This window comes from Pristis pectinata, chromosome 4 (genome assembly GCF_009764475.1).
Source record: "Pristis pectinata isolate sPriPec2 chromosome 4, sPriPec2.1.pri, whole genome shotgun sequence".
Taxonomy (NCBI): domain Eukaryota; kingdom Metazoa; phylum Chordata; class Chondrichthyes; order Rhinopristiformes; family Pristidae; genus Pristis; species Pristis pectinata.
In genome coordinates, this window is record NC_067408.1 from 61,138,555 (window position 1) to 61,157,063 (window position 18,509).

The 18,509-nt window shown below is 42.2% G+C and overlaps 1 protein-coding gene across 1 annotated transcript in view; it reads right to left on the reverse strand.

Moving 5' to 3' along the window:
- mcf2la (mcf.2 cell line derived transforming sequence-like a) overlaps positions 1-18,509 on the reverse strand; it is a 131,403-nt gene that overhangs the window by 28,850 nt on the left and 84,044 nt on the right. The window contains exons 12-19 of the mRNA XM_052013456.1: positions 16,668-16,859; positions 15,436-15,601; positions 13,521-13,609; positions 8,120-8,196; positions 6,714-6,780; positions 5,326-5,441; positions 4,145-4,214; positions 1,755-1,847 (exon numbers count right to left, since the gene is read on the reverse strand). Coding sequence (XP_051869416.1) covers positions 1,755-1,847; positions 4,145-4,214; positions 5,326-5,441; positions 6,714-6,780; positions 8,120-8,196; positions 13,521-13,609; positions 15,436-15,601; positions 16,668-16,859 — 870 coding nt within the window. The remainder of the gene's footprint in view (positions 1-1,754; positions 1,848-4,144; positions 4,215-5,325; positions 5,442-6,713; positions 6,781-8,119; positions 8,197-13,520; positions 13,610-15,435; positions 15,602-16,667; positions 16,860-18,509) is intronic.

The window sequence follows — 18,509 nt, forward strand, 5'->3', positions numbered from 1 at the left end:
CTTGTGAACCTCCTCTGGATGTTCTCCAGGGCCAGCACATTTTCCCTCAGATACAGGGCCCAAAGTTGCTCACAATATTTTCCAAAATTGCTTAATCATAGAACAGTATAGCACAATACAGGCCCTTCGGCCCACAATGTTGTGCCGACCTTTAAATCTCACCTAAGACTATCTAACCCCTTCCTCCCACGTATCCCTCTATTTTAAATTCCTCCATATGCTTATCTAGCAACCTCTTGAATTTGACCAATGTACCTGCCTCCACCACCACCCCAGGCAGCGCATTCCATGCCCCAACCACTCTCTGAGTAAAAATCCTTCCTCTGATATCTCCCTTGATCTTCCCACCCATTATTTTAAAGTCATGCCCTCTTGTATTGAGCTGAATTCTTCCAGGGTTTTACTTTTGTTCTAGATTCCAGCATCTGCTGTCTCTTTTGTCTTCATACCACTGCACTCAGCAATATGCTCCCTATAGAACTCATCTGTGATAATTGTTCTCTGTGTGATCTTTCCCTTGCATCTACAGCAGGGTTTAGATGTACTGAGCCACAACCCAGAATCCAGAGACCATCTGGGAAGCTGGAAGGGTGGGCTCTTCCTCATTACTTTAAGCTTCGCAATGCCTTATTCTGGGAAACTGTGTTTACTGATAGCCACTTCAATTATGGAGTGCAGCCAACTCAAGTAACCACTGTTGTATTCCTGTGGTAGGGAAGTTCTTAAAATGAGCAATTAGCTTGGTGAATGTATCCTTCAGACTACCCTGGCAGTTTGAAGTGAAGGCTTCCTGAGACCAGTGAATTGTTGTTGGGAGTTATGCCTGTATTCCAATAAATTTTAAGGGCACCATAGTGACACAGTACTGCTGCCTCACAGCTCCAGCAACCCCAGTTCAATCCTAACCTCAGGTGCTGTTCTCCCTGTGACCGCGTGGGTTTCCCCTATGTTCTCAGCTTTCCTCATCACAAAGACGTGTGGGTTGGTTGGTTAATTGGTTCCTATAAACTGCCCTTAGTGTGTGGTGAGTGTAGAATCTGGGAGGAGTTCTACCTTATTGGTATTGGTATTGGTTTATTATTGTCACTTGTACCGAGGTACAGTGAAAAACTTGTCTTGCATACTGATCATACAGGTCAATTCATTACACAATGCAGTTACATTGAGTTAGTACAGAGTGCATTGAGGTAGTACAGGTAAAAACAATAACAGTACAGAGTAAAGTGTCACAGCTATGGAGAAAGTGCAGTGCAATAAGGTGCAAGGTCACAACAAGGTAGATTGTGAGGTCCTAGTCCATCTCATTGTATAAGGGAACCGTTCAATGGTCCTTATTCCATTATTGTCACTTTAGCATTTCTTTTGGCTATTGTCACTTTAGCATTTCTTTTTGCACTACTTCAGATTGCACTACTATCTTTGCACCATTCTGTTGCTTTGCACTCATCATTGTATTTGTTATGACCATATATACTGTTTACTCTGTGAGCTTCACACAAACAAGTCATTTCATTGCACCCTGGTGTTTATGGCAATAACACAAACTAAGTTGATGGGAATGTTGGGACAATAAAAATGCAATTAGCGTAGAATTAGTGTAGATGAGTGCTTGATAGTTGGGACAGACTCGGTGGGTTGAAGGACATGCTGTATGACAATATATTCTGCCAAACAACTTAACTGTACCAGCAGTTTAATAATGAATGAATTAGTATAGAACAGGTAGGTAAGTTAGCTATTAGGGATAAAAGTACCTGGAAGAAAATGCAGTCTGAACACTGTCTCCACAAGCTTTCTGAGCGGGGTTTATTGCGACAATACCATTCGTAAATCTGAAGGTCTTCCATCTACAAATACAAACAATCTTACTTTGAGAGATTCATCACTTTTGGAAATTTCTGACACTCCACTTAGTTTGATATTTGTCTAATGAATGGCAATCTTTTTCCCCAGAGGTGACTGCACCGGTGCCAATGTAGGTCGATCTATACTCAAACAAAATACTGAGACAAAGGAGCAGGTTTTCATAATTTGTATAGTTGCCTTTGCACATATTCACACCATCTGTGGCCATCTTTATAGGAAAGTCTGAAATTACCTCAGCCTTAACTGTTATATTGATAACATTAATTTTTTTTGATGCAAACAAAGTAAAATTACCACAGCTGGAAGAGGGCTTGAAAACTACTTTTTTTATATAGAAAGAGTCTTTCAACTTGTAAATCCAGAGTGTAAACATGAAGGGATAGAAATTCTATTGTGTATGCTTAAAGTTTTTAGGTGTTACGCGTTAGGTTCCTTGTGCCAAAACCATATGACGTGTGGTTGAGAACTCTGTGTGCAGATGGCACACTTTTAGTGTGCACATGACATGCTCATGCAATCAGGCCACTGGACCCTTACAGTGACCAATAACTTATGGATTACTCTCACACAAGCTCACACTTTGCAAACAGTGTGGGCCTCAAATGAACGAGAGTGTAGGTTCACTTTAGCGTAAATTACATAATCCATATTTTGTGACACACAAAAATAAAGCAACACAACTTTCAAGGTGTCCATCATCCAGGAACACCCCATTGATGGTAGAAATGCCAATGACTGCGAACACTGCCTTGAGTCCCCATCTCTGACATTACAATATTCTAATGAAGACGAGTGTTACCTTTCCCCTTGATTCACTTACCACGCAAGAGCAAATCTGCCCAAGGAACCTCAGAAGAGCTACCACGTGGGAGATGGCAGAGCAAAGTTTTTGCTTCTTGGTGCTAACAGGTGGTTTCCAAGCATAAGGACCAACATGAGCATGTCTACCCTGCGTGTTAGAATATCATTCCCCTCCAATCTTGGATGAAATTGGCACAGCTCCCTATGCAATGCCACTTCAACAAGCATTTTTGCATGCAAAATTCTTTGGCTATAATGCCAACTTACTGCACAATAGAAGCAATCTACAATTTACATGAAGCTCATTTGGAGAACTGGGCAGTCTCATGACTCTCAGCTGATAGACTGGCAGGTTATATATCTTGTTGTTGTTTGTGCAAGTCTCCTGCACAGGAAATGACTGTTTTGTTTCCTGCATTTCAACAGTAATTCAAAATTACTTCCTTGGGTGCAAAGGGGTTTGGGACAACAGCATGTAGAGCCCTTAATATAGAATATAATGCCAAGACACTATATATGTGCACAATCAACAATATTTTTGGTGTGGTGAAAGGAGGATTGGGAGGGAATGTCTGAGAATAACGGGATGGTATTGGGAATGGGAGGATCTGAAGGTGTTATTATGAGAGAATAGAAGCGAGAATGACTGAGAGAGAGTGTGGGAGTGCGAATAAACAGAAAGAGGCTGTATATGGGGATTGGTATTGGGACTAGTTACAGAAATGGGAGCAGAAGTTGAACAGGAGTGATTTAATAAATTCACAGCTGATCCGACTGTAAACTCAACTCCACATTCCTGCCTGCTCCCAGTAACCTTTCACCCCTTTGCTTATCAAAAATCTATCTACCTCTCCATTAAATATATTCAAAGGCTTTGCTTCCACCGAAATTTGAGGAAGAAAGTCCCAAAGACTCAGAAAACATTTTACCTTGTCTCTCTCATAAATGGGTAACCCTGTATTTTTAAACAGTTATCTCTACTTCTAGATCATCCCACAGGAGGAAACACCCTCTCTGCATCACTCTGTCAAGGTTCCTCAGGATCCTACAGGTTTTAATCAAATCCCCACTTACTAAGCTCCAGGGGAAACAAACCCTAGGCTAGTCAATCTTTCCACATAAGGCAACCCACCCATTCCAGATATTAGTGTAGTGAAAGAGAATGAACATGTAATTGATTTTTTAATTAAGATTGGGAGTGAAAGTGGGTGACTGCAAGGGAGAGTCAAAGGAAGATTAAGAGCAGATGGGAGAGAGGGTGAGATCGGGTGGGAGAGAATGAGGGTGAGAGAGGAAGTGAAGGTGGGAGCAGGGTCAGTGGAAGTGTGTCCTGGGATCTAATGGAGAATGACTAGGACTCAAACTGGTACAACTCATATGATCAATTATAGAAGTTTCTAGCCTCCTAGGCTGGTCCATTTTCTTGACATTGTTACTTTGAGACCAACATAACACCACTCAAACTGATTTTACATACCCTCTCCAGGAAACAACGTCCCACCAACTCCGGGCAGTCAATGTAATTTTCCAGCTCCTTTAGGAATATTCTAAGTAGAAAGAAGGAAATGCATCTTAGTTTGGCCTGTTCAAATTCTTTAAAAAAATAATCCCGTGAATTGTGTCCAGAGTAATATGAAGGTTCTACTAACTCTGGACATCTATAGTCAGCTTTGTCGGGAGTAGAACCTTGATCCTCACCACTAACAAAGCCAACAGCACCAAAAGAAGTACACCTGAACTTTTTCCACTGATATCCCCAAATTTCCCAGTTCAGAAAGAATGATGTGTTTTCTTAGAGCACCTTTCATAAACTCATGATGTTCCAAAGTACTTTTTGACCAATGAAATGTTTTTCACACATCAATCAAGTATTTTGCTGTAATGTAGGATAGGCAGCAGCAATTTGTGAAGATCTTATCTTATCAAGGTCTTAAAACCACAACAATGACTGTTGGCCAAGGGGCAAATTTTGGCCAGAACATTAGGGAGAACTAAACACAAACTGCTAGAGGAACTTGGTGGGTCAAGCAGCATCTGTGGGGGTAAAGAATTGTTGATATCTTTGGGCCAAGACCCTGCATCAGTATCCTAATGCAGGGCTTTGATCCGAAATGCTGACAGTTCTTTTCCTCCCACAGATGCTGCTCGACTTGTTGAGTTCTTCCAGCAAATTGTTTGTTGCTCCAGATTCCAGCATCTGCAGTCTCTGGTGTGTCTATGAGGAAGAACTTCGCATCTTTCTTTTAAAAGTGCCTAGAGGTCCTTTACAGCCAGGGCAGTGGTTCAATGTCTCATTTCGAAAGTAAGAACTTCTAATGGTGTAATGCTGCAACACTGGAATGGCTGGTTGTATTGTGTGTGATGGATTCAAACTTGTGCTACCAATGAATAGGATAAACACCATGGTAATGTGATTGCTGGGGTACACTGAGGGAGACAAGTCAGTCCATTGGAAGAGCATCCAGGAAAGGGGAGTGGCCTAGATCCCTAGAAAGATGGTGGAGTTGGTGGAAGTGGCTCCAGCATCTTCCAGCTGCAAGAGTGGGTAGGCACTGGAGATGCACCTGCAGGTAGTGTGCGAGTTTTCAAGCCTTGTGCATATGAGGAGCCCCCTCCCACTGAAGCTCTCAAACTCCTGCTGCCCAGTGCTTACCATACCTGTTGTGGAAGTCATAAATTTCAGGCATGTTTCCAAACAGCACTTCTTTCTTCTTCTGCAGAACCATTGGGATGAATGGAATCATTGAGGGGTTTTCCATCTCAGCAGCATATCCCTGGAGGATGAGAAACACTGGACTAAAACCAAATCTCTCCTGTCACTGACTGGTGGAAGAGATGTCCTCACAGCTATGACATCCTCAGTTTATTGACATGGTCACATCTGCTAAGCGTGGAAAGATCAAGGATTCAGGGATCTTGCATCACCATCCTTGAGAGCTGGCTTATAGGTAGGTCATTGTGACCGAGCAGTGATCCAAAGGTTGCAATATAACCTTTACTTACTGGTAAGGTTTGCACATTCTTACTGTACTTAAACTGTATACTAAACTCTGTGAATGAAGCTTTAACTCTTTGTATCGCTCTGTTACATTCAGTGAATTATTTTGCAGAAGTTAAAAAGTTAATGATGACTTTTATTTATATAATTTATATCTTGAGTTTGGACAGTACTTGCCAGCCACAGCACCACTTAGCAATTCCATTAATAAATAAACAGAACTTCATGAGTTTCTCCCTCCTCCTCCTCTTCTTTACATATACATTTAATGAAGCTCTCCATCATCGCCCAGGGAGGTAGGAAGTGCTTCTTCCAACAATGACAAGTAAATCATTTGGTTATAAAGTCACACCAAGATTAATTCACCTTTCCCATGCCTGAGAAAAGCTCTCAGAATGAATATACAACAAACTAACAACTAGTCTTCCCTGAGCTTATGAAATATCAAAAGAATGCTGTGAAGACTCATTCATTGGTGAGCCCACCAAAAGCTGGCAGGTGCTGCTTCTCTCTCGATTCACCAATTCCAGTGTTGGTTGACCTCACAACTGTCCCTCTTTTATCATCCAGCAGGCTTCCACATCTTACCTCCCATCAAATTCCTTTCACTGCTATCACAGTGCTCTTTAACCTCAGTGCCTCCTGGTCAAGCAATCAAATAGCCTTAGCTTTAAAATTCTCATTCTTGTTTCTAAGTCCCTCTCTGACCTGCTCCAGGCCAAATGCTTTCTGCATTCTTCCAACTTGTCTATCTACAATGTTAGTTACTCCAGTATTACGACCATGTCTTTACTTGTCAAGTATCTCAAAGTTAGGAATTCCTTCCCTAAACATCTCTACATTCTTCTGCCTTGCAGACACTTAGAAAAAAACAATCTCCTTAATTAAACTGTGGCTTAATGTCAAGTTTTATCTGACAATGTACACATGAATGACCCTGGGCCTATGCTGAAGTTGTCATTATTGTTGATGAAACAGTTACTGAGAGGCAATAAAACTGGATGATTGAATTATTATTCAGTACAAAATTCATCAGAAGCTGTCTTACCTCAAGCACACAGAGCAATTCTTCCACGTAGGCTCGCTCAGTTTCAATCAGCTCATTCATTACATGGCTGTGGAATTAGATAATCTTGTCACCTCATGTTACCAAATAAACAGCACAAGATTGCAAGAACTAAACAAATCTGCAGCCTTAGTAAAAGTTTCTCTAAAGAACAGTGTCTCCACTTCAAACAGTAATTGTGGTACCTGAGTCCTAAAAGATATCACGGGCAAGCAGTGAGAGAAACAATATGAAAGGTAAAATCTACCTAACCTCATCCTCCCCAATTTACCCATTTATACTAATCTTAGCACTAATCTCATGCATTTGTCCATGACCGAATACATTGATATACATTGGCCAGTGCACAATCTTTGGATTTCATCCCACCCCAAGGACAAATGCACACATACTCCAGTATAGTACTGAGTGCTACACTGAGAAAATGCCATCTTTCAGATAGGATAAAAAATCAAGACCTTTCTGCTGTGGATAGAAAAGATCCCATGTTATTATCTGGACAAGTGTAGGGCAATTCTTCCCACCCCGAATATCCATCAATATTATGGTGTTATCATTAACCATAAACTTAACAGGATTAGCTATAGCAACATTACCACTACAAGAGCATGACAGTGACTAGATACACTGCATTGAATGGTTCACTTCCATTCTCTCAAGAGCTGTCCTGCACCAACTCAGCAGTGTGATGGAATTCACCTCTTACCTGGATAAATTAAACTGCAACATCAAGGAGCTTGAAGCAACCCAGGCTGCTATCCCAGCTACTGAACTCAATATCGAACCTTTACACTTCAAATACATTGTGGCAACAGCATGCAGGATCCATAAGACACATTGAAGCTGTTCACCGAAGTTACCTCAAAACATACCATTCCAGTAGTTCTACTACTGAGAAGGTTGAGAACAGCAGTCCTGGGAACAGCATCTGCTTCAGTTCACTTCCAAGTTGCTCACCATTCTGAGATAAGTGTACATTACCTCCTGTCACTGCATCAACAGTGCTTCAACATCCTGGATCTCCCTAGCCAATTAACCTGCCAACGTACATGTCTTTGAGATGTGGGAAGAAATCCATGGGGTCACAGAGAGAACACTCAAACTTCACGCAGACACTGGAGATCAGGATTGAACCTGGGTCACAGGAGCTGCGTTGTTGTGCCAAGTGTTTAATGAAAGGCTACAGGTCACAAATGGAGAGCAGGTCATAGGTCAGACAGGGACAATGCTCAGAGACAAACTATGGGTCAGAGGTGGACAGTTAAGGGGCAAGTTATAGGTCAGACAGACAATTTAGGGGTAGGTATTGGTTCAGAGATGGAAAGTATTTTCAAATTTTTTATATCTTTTTACAGTCATCTCTGACCAATACCAGTTGCTGTTCTCACCTCCTTAACACTGCAAGGTTCTCCTCATCGTCAGATGAGGAACATTTCCTTCCCTCACCGAGCTCATTCATCTCGATCTATAGAAAGAAGAAAAATGTCATAATATTTTCACAATTGGCCATATCTACTGCAGTGATTAATCTGTCAATGATGCAAGTTGCAGGGCACAGAAATGGGAGATACTAACATGCTTCCTGTCAAGACGCTTCCTGTCCTCCTACATCTATATCCATCAGCATAATAGAACAGCACAAGAACAGGCCCTTCGGCCCACAATGTCGTGCTGAACGAATTAAGTTAGTAATCAAATGTCCAACTAATCTAATCCCTTCTGCCTACACAATGTCCATGTCCCTCCATTTGCTGCACAATCATGTGCCCATCTAAGAGCCCCTTGAATGCTTCTATCGCATCTACCTCCACCACCATCCCTGGCAGCACATTCCAGGCATTCACCACTCTCTGTGTAAAAAAACTTGCCTCACATATCTCCTTTGAATTTACCCCCTTTCACCTTAAATGCATGCCCTCTGGTATTAGACAGTGCAACACTGGGAAAAAGACACCGGCTGTCTATCTATGCCTCTCATAATCTTATAAACTCTATCAGATCGCCCTTTAGCCTCTGCTGCTCCAGAGAAAACAATCCAAGTCTGTGTAGCCTCTCCTTATAGCACATGCCCTTTACTCCAGGCAACATCCTAGTAAGCCTCTTTTGTACCCCCTCCAAAGCCTCCGCATCCTTCCTGTAATGGGGCAACCGGAATTGAATGTGATATTCCAGATGAGGCCTAACTCGAGTTTTATAAAGCTGCAACATAACTTCCCAACTTTTGAACTCAATTCCTTGGCTAATAAAGCAAGCATGTCATACACCTTCTGAGCACCTTATCAACCTGTGTAGCCACTTTCAGGGAGCTATGGACTTGGACCTCAAGATCCCTCTGCACATCAACGCTGTTAAGGGTCTTGCAATTAACAGTGTTCTGTCCCTTTACATTTGATCTCCCAAAGTGCAACACTTCACATTTAGCCAGGTTAAACTCCATCTGCCACTTCTCTGCCCATATCTGCAACTGATCTACATCCCACTGTATCCTTTGGCAGAAGTCTATGCTATCCACAACACCACCATCAATCTTCGTATCGTCTGCAAACTTACTAACACACTCATCTACGTTTTCATCCAGGTCACTTATATACATCACAAACAGCAGAGGTCCCAGTACATATCCCTGCAGAACGCTACTAGTCACAGACCTCCAGCCAGAATAAGTCCCATCAATCACTACCCTCAGTCTTTTATGGGCAAGCCAATTCTGAATCCAAATGGCCAATTCACTGTGGATCCCATGCACCTTAATCTTATGGATGAGCTTACCATGAGGGATCTTGTCAAACGCCTTACTAAAATTGATGCATCCACAGCTCTACCTTCATCAATCACCTTTGTCACCTCCTCGAAAAACTCTATCAAGTTAGTAAGACACGACTTGCCCCACACAAAGCCATGCTGGCTATCCCTAATTAGGCCATGGTTTTCCAAATGCTCATAAACCTTATCCCTAAGAATCCTCTCCAGTAACTTCCCTACCATTGATGTGAGACTCACCAGTCTATAGTTTGTAGGATTATCCCTATTTCCCTTCTTGAATAATGGAACAACATTAGCTACTCGCCAGTCCTCCAGGACCTCGCCTGTGGCTAGAGAGGACACGAAAATATTGGTCAAGGACCCAGAAATCTCATCTCTTACCTCTCTCAATAACATGGGGTATATCCCATCAGGCCCTGGGGACTTATTCACGTTAATGTTCTTTAAGAGATTCAACACTATCTCCTTCTTTATCTCGAAATGCCCTAGCATGTTCCCTCCTTTATCCTTGAGTGATCCTACCCTCTCCCTAGTTATCCTCTTGCTCTTGATGTATGTATAGAATGCCTTGGGATTCTCTTTAATTCTACTTGCCAAGGACTTTTCATGACCCCTCATGGCTCTCCTAATTCCCTTTTAGAGTTCTTTTCTGGCTTTTTTATAATCCTCAAGGGCTCTGTTTGATTTTCGCTTCCTAAACCTTACATACGCTTCCTTTTTCTTCTTAATTAAATTCACCAACTCTCTTGCCATCCAAGGTTCCTTTACCATGTTATCCTTGTCCTTCCTTCTTACTGGAACATACTTGTCCTATGCTCTGTGCAGTTGGTCTTTAAGCACCCTCCACATGTCAGATGTGGACTTGCCAGCTGTTCCCAATTAACTCTCCCTAGTTCCTGCCTAATACTCTCGTACTATGTCCTTCTCCAATTTAATACTCTCCTGCAAGATCCACACCTTTCTTTTTCAATCTTTTTATTAGTTTTCAAATTAATACAGATTGATATATAGCATCAATATTTATACATGTAATACAAAGAGATCAGGATAACAATCATAGCATAGATAATCATAAAGAACAATAAAATATTTTAAAAATCTGTAGATCCAACGGTCTCTTAGTAAATGAATATAATATAAAAGAAAGGAAAGAAAAAGATTTATTATATAAATTTTAAAAACCCAAATCAATAAGAAAAATTATAAACAATATAAACTAAACAAAAAAATAATTTAAACAAAAAACAAACAACAAAAAAAGAAAAAAAAACTGGGCTAAAATTTCTCAGTAAAAACAGAGCAATATTATGTTGTCAAGTCCATTCCTCCAAGTTGGAAAGTTATTGAAAGGGGATCTACATCATGTGAAAATATTGAATAAATGGACTCCAAATATCTTCAAATTTAAGCGAAGGATCAACAGTACCACTCCTACAAGATCCATACCTATCCTTATCTATAGCTATCTCCATCCCTTTCTCCTCCAGATTACTGACCAGCCTCTCTTTAAATGTGTCTACCCAATTCATTCCAGCTATGGGAGTGAGTTCCGTATCCTCACCATTCAATGTAGTTTCTGTTGAATTTCCTATTTAATGTTGATGACCACAAGTGAAAATATCCTGTCTGCATCAACTCTATCAGAACCATTCACAATTTTTAAGTCTTCTGTTAGGTCACCACCTCCCCGTTCCCTCTCCAATCCTATTCCTCCCACTCTCAGACTTCAAGAACAAAGAGACCTGTGGGGGGTGCAGTTAGTGCTGCGGTCTCCCAGCTTCAGAGGCACAGGTTCAATCCTCATCTCGTTTGCTGTCCATGTGGAATTTGCACATTCTCCTTCTGACTGTGGAGGTTCCCCTGGATGCTCTAGTTTCCTTGCACATACCATAGTAGTGGGTGGAAGGTTAATTGTCTACAGTAAAATTACAACTAACAGGGGAGTTGATGGGGATGTGAGAGGATAAATGGAATTGGTGTGGATGGGTGCCTGATGATTGACTGTGGGCTGAAGGGCCTGTTTCTGTGTTATATAACTATGCCTCTACGACTCTACAGATAGAGATAAATTCTTTCTCTGTGTAAATTGGACTTGCATTCCCTTTCATACCTGCAAGGACCAGTATGTCATTTGTGGTATGGCTCTACTTCCACGCACCAAATTTCCAAAAATTTCATGAAGATGATTGTAAGATATAAGAGCAGAATTAGGCTATTTTGCCCATTGAGTCTGCTCCACTATTCAATTATGGCTGATTCTTTTTCTCAACCCCACTCTCTTGCCTTCTACCCATAACCCTTCACTCCTTACCAGTCAAGAACCTATCAATCTCTGCCTTAAATACAGACAATGACTTGACCTCCACAGCCCTCTGTAACAACAAATTCCACAGATTCATCACCCACTGGCTGAAGAAATTCCTCCTCAGCTCAGTTCTAAAGGGACATCCCTTTATTCCGAGGCTATTCCATCAGATTTTAGACTCTCCTACTAATGGAAACATTCTCTCCACGTCCACTCTATCCAGGCCTTTCAGTATTCGTTACAGTGTAGTTCACCCCAAACACGGATACCCGAGAGAGATCATGAGCCAACTGTGTGGAGTTAGCCTTGACCTTTGGCATCTTGACTCTCATTAGGTATGCAGGCAAACAGTGGGCTAATGGCAGACTGGTACAACTTAGAATCATGGAGTCTGCCTGTGAAATGGGTACTGACCTAATGATGGTATGGATCCATCTGGCGATGCTTTTGAATCTAGAGATTGCTTCACTCTGTGCAAACCCCAGAAACCTGTCCTGTTGCTTCCTGATGTCCCAAGGGAAAAACACAAATGTTTGTCCCAGGTCACAAGATATCAGGCACTTATTTAATATGAGCATGGACTGCTGATTGACTTATGTTACAGGTTCCCTTGAAGGATCAGGGTTACAATGACTTTGACTGCAAATTCCATGGCTGGGACACTAGTAGGGAATGATTGTAGGTCTAGTTGCAGGAAGTGACCCAAATGCATTTCTAGTTTCCTGAAGAATTGTAGCCTCCTTATATACTGCTCTTTGGAGATGTGCGGGTATGCTGTCCTAAGGATTCCGGTCTGGACACCTCCCTCTATTTGATCCTGGGGCTCCTTCTCTTTCACCCCCATCTTTCCAAGATGGAATTTCTTGAAGGAACCCCTCAAGAAATAAGCTCTTGAGTTCAGAATGTTATGCATAAATACAAACACTATGCAATTGTTTAAGCTGAAATAAGAAAACTGTACAATGGCAGTAAAATGTCTCCCACACGTTATACTGGTTCCCCTCAGAAACTCTTCAGGAACTGTTGAAAATTATGAACTCTTTACTTGCACCAGCTGTGGTTAGTGGGACTGGCCAGTAATGGAAATGCAGGCTGAGGCAAAAAATGATGTCCAGGATTGTAACTACATATTCATCCCTGAAGAGCATTTATTACAGAGGCTCCTTGCCTGCTTTCTCAGGAAGTCTAGCTGGCTCAATAAGGTCCATTTGAAAACTGGAACACAGGACAATTGAAGGAAGAGAACACAACCTTTTTTTTGCCTTTGCTGCTGTCCTGTTCTGCGGTTCAACTTGTGATAAAATACCTACCACATTAAAAAAAGTAATATTTCACCCTTGGTTCCTTAGGTTACTTCCAAATCTTCTCATTTTGCATCAAAGTAAAGCATTTGTCAATATTGTCCTCTGCAGATTGAGGACAAGATGTGTTTTACATTCAGAATGGAGATAGTAAATTCCTTGTATTATTTGGCAGGAGGAGGTGAGATTCAAGAAAGTAATCCCTCTCCCATATTTTTCATTTCCATGTCCATACTTTAAAGAATGGATGTTCATCAGGGAGCTAATGGGGCAAAAACCATTGAGGAAATTGACCATGGTCAAGTACTATTCCCTTTGACCTAGTGCAACACAAGCTAAGCACTGCTCTGGACTATGACACAGGGTTTACAGATAACCATTGTAATAGCTTATGAGATTTATCTGTAAAGATTGTTGTACCTTTGAAAGACTTCTGTTTTTTTTAAGCAGATTAATCTGGGTGACATTTGCTTTGTGGCTAGAATTGGGGTCGTATCCTTTTCTGTGATCTGAAAGATAAAGGTGAAGGTTACATTAAACACCTTTATTCCTCCATTGAGCACGTGAGTACAGACTGGCTGCTGGAAGGGCAGCAGGGCCCTGGTGTACAGCTGGAGCGTAGTGCATATGGGCCCAGACGAGCAGACGGAGTGTGGAGGAGAATGGGGCCAGGCGCCGAACCTCAGGTTCGGATGTTTGGTTTACATGCTTGGCTGAGGAACCAAGTGTGAAGCAGTATGACTGAACGCTTCCACATCAGGATCTCACCTAAGTGGCCCAGAACAGGATTGGAGACCAGATGTGCAACCTGGAACAGGGTGCCAGGAATGGCGCCACAGGTGCGTGGCTGCACACCCAATAACAAGGCTTGGAATGTTGTTCCCAGCTATTGGTTGTGTGTGGATGGCTAAGCCAACAGCAGCCAACTTGTCAGTGACTGGAGCGTGGCTGGGATTGGGAGCTTGGACCAGAATGTGGCCAAGAACATAGACAGATGGACTCAAAGAGGGAGGGGTTGAATGGGTGTGTGGGGTTCTGTTGGAGGGTGGAAGGAGGTTAGAGTCTGGGAGGTGGGGGGAGGAAATGGAGGACACTTAAGGCAAAGAGTCTCAATGAGTGAAGATGTGAGGGGTCAAGGGGAAATAGTTGGATCAAGCATTTTCTGTTTCTCTTTCCTAGTTTCATTGTCCACAATATTTTGTTTATTACACAGTTGTGTATGGGACACAATAAGGTTATAGAAAGAACACCAGCTACTTCCTAAGTGGTTTTTCATATTAGTTGTCTTTTGATCACTTAGGTGTTCGATGGACCACAACCTACACCAGGACATGCTGGCTGTGAGCAAGCACACATACAGGTTCTTGTCATGGCTGTGGGAAGTGTATTCTCTCATTATGCCTTTGATTGTTTTATTATGTCAGAGCTGGCATGTAAATAAATGCCATTCTTCTTGTTATAATATAAAAATGGAAAATGCTGGAAAGACTCAGCAGGTCAGGCCACAGCCACAGTAAGAGAAATATAGTTTCAGGTTGAAGACACTTCATTAGAACTTTTAGATATCTACCATGTGCAGTATCTTTGATTTTCACTGTTCTTGTTGTGTTGACTTATCAAAATCTGAATCTTAAAACTCTGCCAGTGAGGTACTGGGGTATATTGAGTACAAATAGCCCATGTTGGTCCGGGTGTTTAAAACTGACTAATAACATTCCCTTCTGAGCTGACACATCTGGACCTAACTGTACGGTTAACAGCTGAGCACACAGCCCAACTAGGAATGAGAAAAGCTGCTGGATAGCAACTGTTGGCATGCAAGGCAGCTTGATGATTTTTGGAAGGTGACCAGCTGATCTCCAGGAGCTGGCATTCCACGGGAGGTGAAACCTTCGGCATGTGCCCATCTGTGACACAGATGAGATCTATTGTGGAGCCCTCCGTTAATAAAAGAAAACAACTTGGAAATGATCTCTTCAAGTTAGTGAAGGTAATAAATTTAAAGTAACAGCAATTTAGGGACACAAGGAACCCGGTTAATAAAGAGCCTTATGCACTTGTAGCAAGGACACATGAAGCTGGGTGCGCAATTACATGCAGGGGATTAATTGCTCGTGCAGTTGCTGTGATTTTTTTTAGTTTATGGTCAACTAAATGTAAAGTTGCTTGGCACCTCTTTGAGCTGCACACACAATTGAATGAGTGAGAGAGTAAACGCGCAGCAGACGAGAGGAAAACTCAGGTGCAACTGTGCTGCTTTCAAATGCTACCAAATTTTTCATTGACTTCAATTTCTCAAGGCAAGAGATTTAACTCTGAAAAAGCCAAATGGTACCTGTTCTGGAGAGGGGAATGGGGGATCTTGGAACTCCTTCTGGTCGGGGAGCCACTGGTTGCACAGGACGGGTTTGCTTTGCAGCCAGCTTCTTGAGGCTCACTCGCCTCTTTTCAAACATTTCCTCCATTGCCTCCTGTTTCTGGAAGATTTTCAGAACGTGGTTCTGCAAAAATGAATGAAAAAACATCATGCTTATAGGAGAGCACAAAGCCACAGCTGTTAACTCAAACTTCATATTCCATCCTCATCTTCTTCCCTGCTCAGTTCACTTGTCGTTCTCCTACAATGTCCTGGTGTATACTATTCCCTCTTGTACACTACTGCATTCTATCCAATCACATAAACTATTCCCTACTGCACAACATTTCCTCTTACTCGAAGGCTTACTGTATTATACATTATTTCTTCCCGTAATCAATTGCTTGTTGAATAAAATTCCTCCTGTACTCCATTGCTTACTTTATACTTCTGCTGCTTGAATTAATGATTGGGCCCATCTTGCTGACCTGCTCCTGCTTTAACTGTGCTTCAATTTTAAAATCGTCAGCCTGGTTCACACCCATTCAAACCCTCACAACCCCTTCCCTTCCAGGCTAACAGGCTGCTTGGATCTCCCCAATCCAAAGATTTTAGCATCTTGCTCAATGTTGATTTTAATTGATGTCCACACTTGCAGGCTTCAAGCTCCCAAATATCCTCCATAAAACTTTGCCTCGCCACATCCATGACCTTTTAAGATGCCCATTAAAACCTTCCTTCTCAACCAAGGCTTTGATTACCCAGGGACACAAGAGACTGCAGATGCTGGAATCTGAAGTAGCGCACTAAGTGCTGGAGGAACTCAGTGGGTCAGGCAGGATCTATGGAGGATAAATGGACAGTTGATGTTCCAGGTCAAGACCCTTCATCTTGACTGATGATGAAACCCTTCATCGAGACTGGATCCAGTTCTTTCATTACTGTCACAGCTGCATTATATCATTTAAATGGCCAACTCCCACCGTTCCTCCATTGAAACTGGAAGTTGGTGGGTTGGGGGAGGGTTTGATTTTTAAACAACATTCTCCTCAAACCAAACCCACCCTTTATTTTGAGATAACTTGAGACAACTTGCACCACAGTTAATAAAAGTCTTCATTGATTAATGATAACTGACATAACTTACAGGTGTAAAATGAATCAGTAGCACCTTGTCCATTCTGTAATGTCCAATACCCCCAGATAATTACCATGAGGTCATCTCCAAGAATCGCTCCATACTTGGTGCGGATGTTAGTCAGGTCCTCCAGCTTCTGGCCTGTGGCAGTGTCCAAGTACCTTTCTATCTCCTGCAGGGCAGCCTCTGCCCCATCCTGGGACTGACATTTATCGACAGGTTGCGACGCCAACAGATAAATCCCAGCATCACACCACTGCATGGCCTGTGGGACAAAGGAAAGAAAGGAACTCTCAGTCCAAGCCCAGCAAATAACCAGAGACAACTGATAGATATCTTGGTTACACTGAAGCATCTCGCTAGCAAACATTTAACTGGAAAAGTAGAACTTCACAAGATCATATTGCAATTTTTTAACAAACAGCCACTGGTAAATCTAAATTTCTAAGCAATAGTTGCTTCCTGATTGAAACTATTGCTTCAATATCACAGGGACATTTCTGACATCAAGGCAAAAATACCCCCAGATAATTACCATGAGGTCACCGCCAAGAATTGCTCCGTACTTGGGGCAGATGTTAGTTAGGTCCTCCAGCTTTCCATATTTCCTTATGACATACTAGGCTGCAGACCAAGTTGCTGGCAACTGGGATTAGTATAAGGTAGGTACTTGATCATTGGCATGGATGTGGTGAGCTGAAGGGCCTACTTCTGTACTGTACGACTCTGTAACTCTATTGAAGGAAGCCATTTCAACCCATTAAGTCTATACTGGCTCACAGAGCAATTCTGTTCCCTTCACTAATTTTCCCGGTAAATTAACTTCTCCACATTCCTATTAACTCCCCTGACTTTACAATATTATGAAGCAGGGCAGCATGTTGCTCAAATTTATTTAACTTTACCAAACCATTAAGAACCTTTCTCATAATTGTAGAGAACTGATTAGGGAGGGTCCACAGGTGGAGTGGGGAAATCCTGATGTGAAGTTCAGAAATCTGGGCTTACCCCACCTGCTGTGGAGTTTTAAGTCTGCTGCATGTCATTTCCTCAAAAACGTAGAAACAGTATGCCAAGAGCCCCTCAAGTCATTCATCTGACATTATAGAGGTGTATAAAATCATGAGGGCATGGATAGGGTGAATACACTCGGTCTTTTTCCCAGGGAAAGAATCAAAAAGTAGAGGGCATAGATTTAGGTTGAGAGGTGAAAGATGTAAAAGGGATATAAGGGGCAACTTTTTCACACAGACAGTGGTGGGTATATGGAATGAGCTGCCAGAGGAAGTGGTTGAGGCAGGTACAAGGATAACATTTAAAAGACATTTGGACTGGCACATGGATAGGAAAAGTTTAGAGGGCTATGGGCCAAACATGGTCAAATGGGACTAGCTTAGATGGGCATCCTGGTCGGCACGGATGAGTTGGGCTGAAGGGCCTGTTTCCGTGCTGTGTTACTCCATGACTCTATCTGTGACCTAACTCTATGCACGCTCCTTTCTCCCATTCTTTTAGGAAGCTCTCCTTCTGGATGCCAACCTGATGGACAATCCTGGCTACCTTTTACATAGGAAATGTTCTGGAGGAGGCTGCAGCCCTGGAGAACTGACAGCAAAGGAGAAGAGGCATCCAGGTCATGGGGAGAAGGTCTAAACTGGGAGGTGTCTAAACCCCAATCCTTGCCTTCCTTTATCTACCGAGTTTTCCATCCTGCCTCCATCTAAATTAGAAGCAGGTGGGTTAGGGTGAAGCATGAAAATTTTACCCAATCTCATCCCACCAATTTTTGAGTTTAAAATTAAGCAATGTCTGTCAATTGGCCAATGTTCACAGTGGGTGTCCACTTCCACCAAAGTTCCTTCCTAGTTGGTGCTCCACCACATTCTTTAGTTGGGAGTTCATATCTTTGCAAAGT